The sequence below is a fragment of the Nyctereutes procyonoides genome, unplaced genomic scaffold (assembly GCF_905146905.1).
Source record: "Nyctereutes procyonoides isolate TBG_1078 unplaced genomic scaffold, NYPRO_anot_genome, whole genome shotgun sequence".
Taxonomy (NCBI): domain Eukaryota; kingdom Metazoa; phylum Chordata; class Mammalia; order Carnivora; family Canidae; genus Nyctereutes; species Nyctereutes procyonoides.
In genome coordinates, this window is record NW_026575133.1 from 5,062,624 (window position 1) to 5,075,173 (window position 12,550).

The 12,550-nt window shown below is 38.5% G+C and overlaps 1 protein-coding gene across 1 annotated transcript in view; it reads left to right on the forward strand.

Annotated features, from left to right (window-relative positions):
* The window catches only part of ENTPD7 (ectonucleoside triphosphate diphosphohydrolase 7), a 42,614-nt gene extending 31,245 nt beyond the window's left edge, over window positions 1-11,369 (forward strand). The window contains exons 11-13 of the mRNA XM_055300684.1: window positions 822-907; window positions 2,455-2,616; window positions 4,196-11,369. Of these exons, the coding sequence (XP_055156659.1) occupies window positions 822-907; window positions 2,455-2,616; window positions 4,196-4,427 (480 nt within the window). The 3' untranslated portion in view covers window positions 4,428-11,369. The remainder of the gene's footprint in view (window positions 1-821; window positions 908-2,454; window positions 2,617-4,195) is intronic.
* The last annotated feature ends 1,181 nt before the right edge of the window (window positions 11,370-12,550 follow it).

Here is a 12,550-nt window from a genome sequence, read left to right on the forward strand (position 1 = left end):
TCTCTTTCCCAGGAAAAAGATAATTTTGTTCTCTCTCTTTTTTTTTTTACTTTGACTCAACTGTTACTTTTCCAGTTATGCCTTCATTAGCAACCAAATCCAAAACTGCAGTCCTTCCCAATTTACCTGTTTCCTTCCCCTAATTTAATTTTCCTGTGAGCATTTATGTCATCTAACACACTCTATGTATGTGTGTATGTATGTATGTATGTACATGTATGTACACGTGCATGTATATGTATCTGGTTATTGTCTGTCTCACCACGAGAATGTGAGCTTCATGAGGGCAGAAAGTTTGGTCTGTTTTGTTCACTGCTAGATTTCCCTGGCACCTAGAGTGGTACCTGGCACAAAGCAGACATTCAGGAAATGTTAGTTTACTGATCAAACCAAAAGGAATGATTCCTCTAGGGAGAACGACAATATGGAGACTGGCCAGTAGAAGTTTGACCACTCTGTACCATCTGCGTTACCTGCTCATGTTAGTCTTACATAGAGCAGAATGAGGCTCCCTTTGGCTTTGGTGTTGCTATTCCTGGTTCTAACCTTATCTCTGTCTGAAGCCAAAGAGGCTCAGAAGCCATACTAGGCTGGCTTTGTATTGGACTTGAGTTAATGGGAATAAAAAGGAGACCCTTAGCAGCCTGGATTTTGGCACTTGTGTTGCACAGTATCCAGTGAATGAATATGGCGCTCCCATTTTCCTTTGTCAACTAGTAGCCCCACAAGTTAACTTTAGACAGGGAGCAGCTGTGATGGTAGGGAAGTTACAGAGTTTGGCTTTCATTTTGTGTTGCACCATTTCTGTGCAATTGTTCCAGGATTACTGTGGCATGGCTTGGCCAGTACTAACTCAGAGATTCAAGAATGGCCTCTTTTCATCACATGCAGATGAGCATCGACTCAAGTAAGTGACTTCCTTTTCTCCCCTGGATGTGGCCTGAAAACGTAGATGGCAGATTATAATGAGGGAGAGAGAGCAAGTAAGAGTACAGGTGGGATCTTATATTGAAAGAGAATTTGATTATTTTAGATTTTGGCTTTCTGAGCAATAGGGGCCAAAATAGCAAGCCTAGTTTAACAAAGCCAAGGAAAACCAGAGTTACCAAAAGATATGAGTGGCTTGAAATCAAAAGCGGTGGGCTTTCTTAATTAAAATATGGAACATGCAGAAAAGTAGAAAGAAACGTAACACAAACCTCACCCAAGCTTCAGCAAATGCCCGTATTTTGCCAGTTTGGTTCATCAGTCCTCCCATTTTTGTAAACGTTTGTAAAATATTTTATTTTTTTTAAAACAATTTTATTTATTTATTCATGAGAGACACACAGAAAGAGAGAAGCAGAGACACAGGCAGAGGGAGAGGCAGGCTCCATGCAGGGAGCCTGATGTGGGACTTGATCCCAGGACTCCAGGATCACACCCTGCGCCGAAGGCAGGTGCTAAACTGCTGAGCCACCCAGGGATCCCCATTTGTAAAATATTTTAAACATAAAAATAAAACAGTATCGTGAGCTCCCGTGTACCTGTTACTCTGCTTCTCTACCAATGGTTATCAATTTCTGCCCAATCTTGTTGCATTGATTTTCCCACCCTCTATTCCCCTCCTATTGCAGCTGGGTTATTTTTAAGCAAATCCCAGACATGTACATACACTTGTAGGTATCTCAGCAGGGTCCTAGAAGATAAGGACTCAAGAAAAGAAAAAGGGGGCACCTGGTGGCTTAGTTGGTTAAGCGGCTCTTGATTTTGGCTCAGGTCATGATCTCAGGGTTGTGAGATTGAGCCCCACATCGGGCTCTGCGCTGGGCGTGGACCCTGCTTGAGATTCTCTTCCTTTCCATCTGTCTCTACCCCTGCCCTCTTAAAAAAAAAGAAAAAGAAAACACAGTCACAATATCATTACTGCATGAAGGTGTTCTTCACTTTTGTGCTCAGGTTTGGCTCCCCCTAGAGGGGAGGAAGGTGAAGTGTAAAGAGAAATGCTGACCTCCAGTGGGAATATAATAGACAAGGGAGGGAGGGCACATTGTCTATGACCATCTTCCTACTCCCAGTTCACCAGATGAATCAGAAAGTGAAGAACGTGTGAGAATTTAGCAAATTTTGTGTGCTGACACGTTTCATGAAGGACATTCCAGAATTATGAAACAACTGAGGAGATAGATCCTAATGGCATCTGGGTCAATACTGCCTTAATGAGAACATTTGTGCATTCTCACAATTGTAAAGTTTCCTTTCCCTCTCCATCTTGGTGACCAATAATACGACTGTAAATTTATGTGGTTTTTTTTGCGGTTCACAGGGTATTAATATGTTGAAGTACTATGTAAATTTAAAGAAGTCATAAACTGCATTTATTACGTTGGTATATCAAAAAAATAGAAAAAATTAGCATTAGAATTCTCTTTTTTTCCTTCTTCTTCTTTAAAAAAATATTATTTTATCACACAGATATCAGTGTTTTAAATCGGCTTGGATGTACCAAGTCCTGCATGAAGGATTCCACTTTCCCTATGACTACCCACACCTGCAGACAGCCCAGCTGGTATATGACCGAGAGGTTCAGTGGACACTGGGAGCCATTCTGTATAAAACACGATTCTTACCACTCAGGTAAAGTGGACTGAACTGGCATCTCGAGATCAGAGGATGTAGGTTGGTGTCTCACAATAGGTTTCTTAAGTGACCTCTCTCCCTCAACAAAGCATCCAAACTAAGTCCCTTTATTACTACCCCATGAAATATTATTTCTACCCAGGCATGTTGAAACAGAAAGAAGGCTTGAGAATTTAATCAGGAGTCTGTTCTTTAGCTTTGCAATTTCAGGAATTCAATTTTATTTGTTCACCCATAATAAATCAGTCTTTACTTAACCAGTTCTAAGATACTGAGTGATAAACTAAAATGTCATTCTTAGGTTACTGTAGAAAGCATCTGACTAGAGAAATGGGATAGGCTGTGTTATAGTCATTCTAGAGATCATATAATTGATTTAGAAGGCTTTTTGGGGAGCAGAATTAGAACAAAGCACATGAGATGCACTTAGGGGGGTATCGTCATCAAGCTGTGATAGCCTGATTTCTTGCTCTATGGACCATAAGATAGTTGGAATAATTTTTAGGTTCTTTCTACCCTGGATTATTTCAGATAAACTAAAATGAATTTTTAATCTTTGCTGCCTGTTTCCCTAAACTCAGAAGACAGGCAGCTGATAGAAGTGAAAGAAGTGGGGAGCTACAGAGTATGCGCTCCAGATGAAGCTGACTACTGTGCAGAAATGCTGTTCCAGCATCTGCCAGTTCTCATTTGTCAGGACAAGCCAGAAATCCATATTTTATAGGCAGTCTTTCAATTTGGAGATTCACATTTTAAGAAAATACTGCAGGTCAAACAAAACAAAGATGAATCTGGTATCTGGAGCAAAGAGCAGCTTCTGTTCTGAGCAGGCAGTCTACTGCTCTTTGGCTTACAGATCTCATTTTTTTCCAGATTACAATCCTGTTGATCAGGTGACAGCTTTCTCTCCATATATCCTAAATCCTTAGGAAGCATAGTCAATTTTTTAAAAGAATCAAATACAGTCTGATTTCTTGTTTGGATTTAGAGGTCACTCTATTCTTGTTAGTACTGTATTTACAAATTGTATGTATGTATTTACAGAAAGGTATGGGGTCACTGTTAAGACTAAGGTTATAGATGATCAGCCTTATCTTACTATTCATTTTTTTTTGCCTTCTGATTTTGTCCCCAGATTCTGGAGAATGTAGGCCTGTGACGCTCCCTCTGTAGGCCCTGGCAAAGAAAATACAGGATGAATCACATAGCCGTCCTAGGGCTGGAGACATTCTTTAGCTTTGCTTGCCCTGTGAAGCTGGTATCCTAGTACATTTGCATGAATAGAATGAATGGTATAACACCACTGGCCTTTTTGTTTTTAATTTTATTCATTTATTATTGAGAGACAGAGAGTGAGAGAGAAAGGTACAGACATAGGCAGAGGGAGGAGCAGGCTCCATGCAGCTCCATGCAGAGAGCCTGACATGGGACTTGATACCGGGTCTTCAGGATCACACCCCGGGCTGAAGACAGGTGCTAAACCGCTGAGCCACCCGGGCTGCCCCCACTGGCCTTTTAAATCAGCCTATTTCTCTTTGAAATTAACATTACTTTCTACCTTCAAACTCTTCCCTAGGGATCTACGGCAAGAAGGTGTCCGGCAGGCCCATGGTAGCTGGTTCCGTCTCTCCTTTGTCTACAACCACTATCTCTTCTTCGCCTGTATCCTGGTGGTGCTACTGGCCATCATACTGTATCTTCTGCGGCTACGCCGAATTCACCACCGACAAACTCGAACCTCAGCTCCATTGGACTTGCTATGGATCGAGGAGGTGGTACCCATGATTGGGGTACAGGTGGGGCCTTGAGGCCAGACAAGGACTTGGGAAGCTCCTGTACCCCACAGTTGCTGCCCATTGAATTCCACCATTTTCTTGTACTGGCCTCAGATGCTGCTTTGCCTGACCTTAGGATATTTGGCCTTGGAATTTCTACCTTAATATCTACTTTAATTCCTTTTCAATATCCAGGTCCTCTTCTCTGAGAGAAGCTGTAATTTAGTCTGTGAAGAACTAAATAATGAGAGTTTGGTGCTAACAAAGAGGACCAACCTTAGTCCAGTTGAAGCATGCTTCTACTCCTTTATCTGAGAGGTCTAGTGTGTTCCTGGCATCTAGACTTTTCTCCCCTTGCTAAAGCATGAAATTTGGCATTGGGTAAACTGGAAGCTTGGTTATAACCAAACTTGGAGCATCTGATACAAAGCTGAAGACATTCCAGCAAGTGCAGCAGCCCCTTCTTTCTCTGTAACAGAGATAATCATTTACATGGAGATCCACACCCTTTAGTAGGGAATCCAAGATATTTGCATTTCAGTGGAACATATAGGAACTTCCAGGCAACCAAAATAACATAGTTTCTTTGCTTACTTGACAAGCCATTTATGAGTGTGGCCCAAGGTCCCTGATGTGTTGCTGATGTTAATTAATTAGTATGTGATTTTAAAAGGTTAGAAGCCCTTCTAAATGAATGGTCAAAGACTAATGGTATCTTATGTGATACCTGGTATGCCCAGGATAGAAAATGTTTCTGTGTCTATGCTTCACTGGCTGTTTGGGCATTAATTTTTCTTTTTGAGCCTTAAGTGTACTTGTGGGTGGAGAAACTGATGCGACTGGAGATCTGGATTTGTCTGGTTTTAAGTTACTGTCTGTAGGCCTATTTCAATGAGCCTCTTTACAGCAAAATTCAAAAGGAGTTCATTTATTTCACTAAGATCAATATATAGTTCAGAAAGGGGTGTATTTGGATTGTTTTTAAAAGAAGGAAAGAACAGCATCAGGAGAGTGGGCAAAGGCAATAAAATCCAAGCTCTTACTTTTTCTGAGAAATAGAAATTTTCTCAATTTGACCCATGGAATGTCTGAAAAGAAGCAAATTCTAAACTTAGGAATAAATAGATAAATCTGCTAACAAGCCACCTGGCAAATTTTAGAACTTTTATTAAGAGATTGCTCCATCACAGACAGCATTCCCATTAATGAGGAGAGAAGAAAAGCCATATGATTACATTTTCATCCACTACCTTGCAGGAGCTTTGTTCCTCCTCTACATGTAGCCTTTAAATTGCACCTTCCCCCATGGGATCTTTTTCACTTTATCCTGTCCTACATGTAGCCTCTGATGTCCTTCCCAAGAATTGCTTCCAGATTTGAAGTAGCTGTCTTTTCCTTTTGTCACTTTATTTTTAGGGTTAGATGAGTACAGTAAATGATCCCTGACTTTAATGGGGGAGAAAAGTAGAATTCTTAAACCATAAATAACATAGTGTGAGCAGAAAGAAATTAAATGCTTCATAAAACAAAGAAAAATAAATCAAGATCCTCCTGGAAATAAACTGAGATGAAAACTCTTAGTTGGTAGGTGAAAAGATGATGAGTCTAAATTGTTTTCAAAACAGATAAAAATGGATCTAGCAAAGAGTCTTATAGTTTTCTCTGGAACTATTTTTACTTTCATTAGGGCTTTGTGTCACAGCAGTTTCCTTTCATCTTTAAGACTTCTAAATTGCCTTGATTTTGACTTCTCTTTGGGTCCCTGTGAATGAGCCCTCACCTTGAGTGCTGCTTAGAAATAATGTCAGAACATGTTTTTTTGTTAGCCAGTGAGTGCCTCCCCAGGTACTCTTTTTCCCTCATCTTGGTTTTCTCATGAGATCTTCTCAGTGATCTGGTCAAAAGCTACCTAATTAGCTAATAGTGATGACATTTGTGTGCTGGAAATGAAGCTGCAGCAGGGAGGTGGTGAGGAGTCCAGTTTGAAAACTCTTTATTAATGAAGTTATTCTTCCTCCTGGTTCTAAAAATGGTAGCTGCCATCTATTAAGCATTTATTGTGTGCCATACACTCTTCAGAATTTTATGTATATTATTTAATCATTATGACAGCCTTTTTCAGATGAATATTACTTTTTGTGTTTTTATAATTGAGAAACCCAGGATATCATACGCTTATCCTTTTTTCAATGTAAATGTATTATTCTTAATTTATTTTAATTAGCTTTTAACTTTTTGTTTAGTGTATTATATCCTATTTATTATTTTCATATTATAGGACCTAGGCTTGTCTTTGTTACCACGAGCATGACTTTTCAGAGTTATGGTATAAACATAAGAAGGACATGTTTTTATCATACCCCTCAGAAAAACTGAGTATTTGCTATTGGTATTGGTTCCTGTGCCTCTTTCATTGTTCTCAATCATTTTAAATGAAATCTCATTAGGTAGAAAGAGAAGCCACTTATTCTTTGAAGGCTAATTACCTATATGTATTGCTTTCTCATGATCATCCTGTGAATAGAATTGATCCATCTTGTCTTTTAGCCCTTAGTCTTTAAAGATTTCTTAAGATCTGTGTTTGTATTTCTGCATTTTCAGTGGTTTTCATTAAAGTCACATCCCAGAAGTTCTTCTGAGTCTTACCAACTAGTCTTCTATGAATAATAAATCTGAATAGTTTTAGTACTTCTTATCCTTAGTGAGACAAGCTGCAAATGTCAAAATCAGAGTCAGTGGCTGATAGGGGATAATGCTATCCCCTAGAACATAATGAAAATATGTATAATATCCACATTTATGGCATTACATTGACTTAAGTTGCAGTTAACTCTAGGCCAAATTATACCATCTTTGTTTCTGTACCTTAACTCCTTGGATTGATTTTTGTTGGTTTAGGGAATTTAGTCACTTTCCAACAACCTTATCTTAATCTTTCATGTTATCCAAAGTATTCCACCTCTCCTCCCCTCAGCCTGACAGCTTTCTTTAACTTCATAGGCATTGGGCAATGATTATTAAAATGTGGTTATTGAGTCTGTCATGCACTTGCTCAGCTAATCTTTTCAGATATTAGCATTTAGTATCACATGCATATTTGTTGTCATTGTTGAGGTATAGTTGACATAATATCATATTAGTTTCAGGTTTACAACACAATGACTTGATATTTGTGTACACTGCAAAATGATCACCACAGTGAGTCTAGTTTCCCTGTCACCATATAAAGTTATGTAACATGCAACGTGGTGTTATTGACTCTAGTCACCATGCTGAACATTACATCCCATGACATGACTTATTTATGACTGGAGTTTATACCTCTTGACCCTTCTTCTGTCTTGCTCAACCTCCCTGCTACCCCCATTCTGGCAACCACCTATTTGTTCTCTGCATCTATGAGTTTTTTTTCTTTTGTTTTAGATTCCACATATAAATGAAACCATATGGTTGTCTTTCTCTAGTTCATTTAGCATAATACCCACAGGGTCCATCCACATCACAAATGGCAAGATTTCATTCTTTTTTATGGCTGAGTAGTATTTCTCTATGTGTGTTTGTGAGGGGTATACATCTTTATCCATTTATCCATCAGTGGACACTTTGGTTGTTTTCTTATTTTGGCTATTGTGAATGCTGCAGTGAGCATAGCATATATCTTTTTAAATTAATGCTTTCATTTTCTTCAGCTAAATACCCAGAAGCAGACTTGCTGGGTCACATGGTAGTTCCATTTTTAGTTTTTTGAGGAACCTTCATACTGTTTTCCATTATGGCTACACCAATTTACATTCCCAATAGTGCACAATAGTTCCCTTTTCTCTATATCCTCATCAACACTTATTTCTTTTTGATTATAGCCATCCTGACAAATGCAAGACGATATATCTCATGGTTTTGAGTTGTATTTCTCTGGTGATTCCTGATGCTCAGCATCTTTTCATGTGCCTGTTGGCCATCTGTATGTCTTCTTTGGAAAAATGTCTGTTCAGGTCCTCTGCTCATTTTAAAATCAGATTGCTTGTGTTTTGTTATTGAGTTGTAGGAGTTCTTTTTATAATTTGGATGTTAACCCCTTACCAGATTTATGATTTGCAATATATTTTCCCATTCAGTATGTTGCCTTTTTGTTAATGGATTCCTTTGCTATGCAGAAGCTTTTTAGTTTGATATAGTTTCATTGTTTATTTTGGTTTTTATTGCCATTGCCTTTGGAGTCAGATCTAAAAAAATACAGCCAAGAGTGATGTCAAGAAGCTTATTGCATATGTTCTCTTCTAGGAGCTTTATGGTTTCTGGTCTTATATTCAAGTCTTTAATCCATTTTGAGTTAATTTTTGTGTATGGTATAAGATAATGGTCCAGTTTCATTCTTTTCCATGTGGCTGTTCAGTTTTCCCAACACCATTTATTGAAGAGACTGTCCTTTCCCCATTGTGTATTCCTGCCTCCTTTGTTGTAAATTGAGTCAATCATATATGCAAGGGTTTATTTCTGGGCTCTCTTCTGTTCTATTGATCTGTGTGTCTGTTTTTATGCCAATACCATACTGTTGATTACTATAGCTTTGTAATATAGTTTGAAATCAGGGAGCATGATGCCTTCACATCCATATTTACATTTTTGAAATAAAATAACTTCTCACTGGTATTATCTAAATAGATGGCTCTTTCTAATCCTTTTCCCATGCTTTTGTTTTGCTTTCTGTCAGGAGTGAGACAAGTGGGTGGTATGATATAGGGGAAAGAACACTGGTGTCACAAACAGCAGACTTGGATTCTCGTCCTGGCTGTGTCATTGACTAGCTCTGGTACTCCAGGCAGGTCACTTGCCCTCTCTGGTGCATTTCTCATTTGCAAAACAAGGTGGCTGGACAAGATGCTCTGATCTTAGTTCCAAAGGGAGAACCATTGGCCTGAAGAACTAAAGGTGAGAGAACAATAGGAAAGTGATAGTTTCAGGAAGAGGATTTTGGTCTTTGGTTCAAAAGACCAGGTTGCCCAAAGGAGAGCCAGTGGTCATCTCCTACTTTATTCATTGTCCCTGACATTAAGGTTGATGGGAATGGAGTTTCCAATAGCAATCATTAATACATAAATTTCAGAAGCGATTTTTACAGCTGGGATGTTAGAGGTCTGTCTTCTGTTAACCTCCTTGGTTTCATGGATGATGAAATCGAGGCTGAGAGCAGTGGTAATATGTGCAAAGTCACAGTGAGTGGCCTCTAGGACTCCATTTCCTCTACTATAAATACATACCTTTGACAGCTGCAACAAAATTCTCATTGACAGAATCTTCCTGCAAGATTATGTATTTCAATAGAATCTATTCTTTATAATAGAACTGACTACAAGTAACCATGCCCAATCTTTGTAACTGCTTCTGATACTCATTTGTGATTGCTTTGCTCACATTTAGGAATAAACTATAAAAGAAATACTTTGTCAGAAATAGCACCAAGTTGTTAGTACATCTATTCTACCTTCTATATTTAATACTTTTAAATTCTAGATGCTTCTTTTAAACAACTTGCTTTGTTTTGTACAATTTTCTTAACCGCAGCATCTAAGCAATTCATTTGATGGTTATAATTGAAATTATTTAAGGTATAAATACCTTATTAGATCTACCTCATTAATGAACTTGGCCATAATTCTCGGGCAGTTCTCAGACACTCCCTTACAGAAATAAAATGCTGTTTGTTTTTGCTGTCTTTAAACTTTTCATACTAATTCAGAACTAGTATCTAATTGCCCTGTGTGCTGTGTTATGTGATGGAACTTCATTTGAGATAAAAAATTAAAGTAGAAGTAGCAACAGATACTTCAGATTGTCCCATGGCAGCCTTTTAGGTCATGCTTAGTTTCAGAGTCCTGCCACTAGGGTCATACACTCCATCAAACTTGAAAGGATTTGGTTGGTGTGAACAAAAAATACTTGTTAAAAAACAAGGACTCTTTTATTATGTACTAATAGACTTCCTTTGTATTATTACATATTTCTCTTTTACTCTAATTCATTATTTCCAGTTTGTTAGTACCATCATTAGAGGGACAGAGGAGGTCAACATCTGTTGACCATTTTCTCTGGAAGTCTGAGTACTACGAAAATCCTTTTATTTGTAAAATTGAGTCATTACTCATACTGTAAGGGCTTTTTACTTTTAAAGTGTATTCAATCATGGCCTGCCATTTCTATAAAAACCAAAGTTGAAACAAATTTCTGAATCACAGGATGTTTATAGCCACGCATGTATGACTTCAGGCGAGCCTGAGGACACGTCTGCTTCTGAGCCTTTCCTTTTTAAGCAGTGCTGCCACTCACAGTCCCACTGGCAGCCTCCCACACTGCTTCTCCGGTATTAAGGTAGACCTGGTGCTCTCCTCAGGAGCCCCTTCTGCAGAGGACTTGCCCAAGTCTGGCCTTTTCAGACTGCTACTGGGGAAGGCTCTACACCTGATGAGCTTCACGACTCTTTCTCTGCGAGCAAGGATCCAAGACAAATACCTTGATTTCTGGTAATGCTATCACTATGTTGTATTTGAAATTCTCATTCCTCAGTTCCCCTTTTGTTGAAGCCCTGAAGTGTATGCCTTGTCTCCTCCATTACTTCTGTCTTCAACAATGAACTCCACAGTGTTGAATGGCATCTTTCTATTAAGACCCACAGCCAGACACTCCCTTCTTGCTTTAAAAAACCAAAGGCTACCTATATTGCATCACTTTTGGGAGTTGCTAAGACTGTATGTTTTTTAAAATTAAACTATTTCATTTCACTCAACAGTTCTTAAATTGTTAAATACTGTTAAATCAGTGTTGAAAAAAAGTGTAATGCATATTAGGGAGAGATACATTGTCCCCTAGGCAGGGACATGGGTGTATGTGTTACACCTGCCGATACATAACCCACCAATCATTCCAGAACTGGAAAGTGCTACAAATCAACTGGTTATCCTAATGTCATAATCATCACTTTAGGCAGTAGCTAATCATTACCTCTTCTACCATGGACATCTGTCAATGTAAATTAAAGACAAAAAATTCTGGATTGATAACAAAGCCAGGTGTTTTAATTTCCTTTGATCTAAAAACAACTGACAGAATTATGGACAGGCTTTTAAAAATATTAAGGGAAATTCACTTGATTTTCTAGGTATGATGACTTATTTTGAAGGAAGTACCTGGGACTTGTCTGTAATTGTCAATTTTCCATTCATTCATGCAATATTTGGTATATGTCTGAAGCTGGGAATAATACAAACATAAAAATAATTCAGATAATCTCCATTCACCAAGAACTCATAGGGAGGCACAAGGGTTACATAGCTAAATGCAACCAGAATCTGTTTTTCCAAACTTGAATTCATCTGTAATAAAAGAAAAATGAAGTAAAACATCTGGAACTTGAACTTACTCTTTGCTACTTTGTTGGAGGGAACTGTAAGGCACAAGCATAATGGCTTTTGGGGTTGGGTTAGACTGCCCTCTGCTGGCTCAATTATTAACCAAGACCACCTCAGTTTAGGGATCATGAGATGATCGATAGGAACCTACCCCAGTGACCAGTTTACTTTCTTTAAAGAATTCTATCTAGAAGAGGTGATTACCGTGAACACATAAATTCACATTAAATGAGATGGGGTGGCTAGAAATTCAGAGGGGATGGGAATAAGCTGGTCAAAACTTTCTAAGGTGACTAGGCTGTCAGGTCCTAGGCCAGTGGTGCCCAATTGTCTGCACACTGAAATGATATAGGGTACTTAAAATATTACCACTACTGCTTCCAGAGATCATGATTTAATTGGTCTTGGGTGAACCTTGGGGCTTAAGATTTTTTAAAATTCTAAGGTGAAAAAAGTTAGAAACTATTAATAACAAGAGCATAAGCCCCAGGGTACGGGATTTTTTTTTTAATCAAAGAAAACTATTTTTTTTAATTTTATTTATTTATGATAGTCACAGAGAGAGAGAGAGAGAGAGAGAGAGACAGAGACACAGGCAGAGGGAGAAGCAGGCTCCATGCACCGGGAGCCTGACGTGGAATTCGATCCCGGGTCTATTTCTTTTGTTTTGCTAAGAACCACTTGAGCAAAGTAACTGTAGGTCACAATGAAACTCACAGAATATTGGAGTTGAAAAGGAACAAGATCATCTAA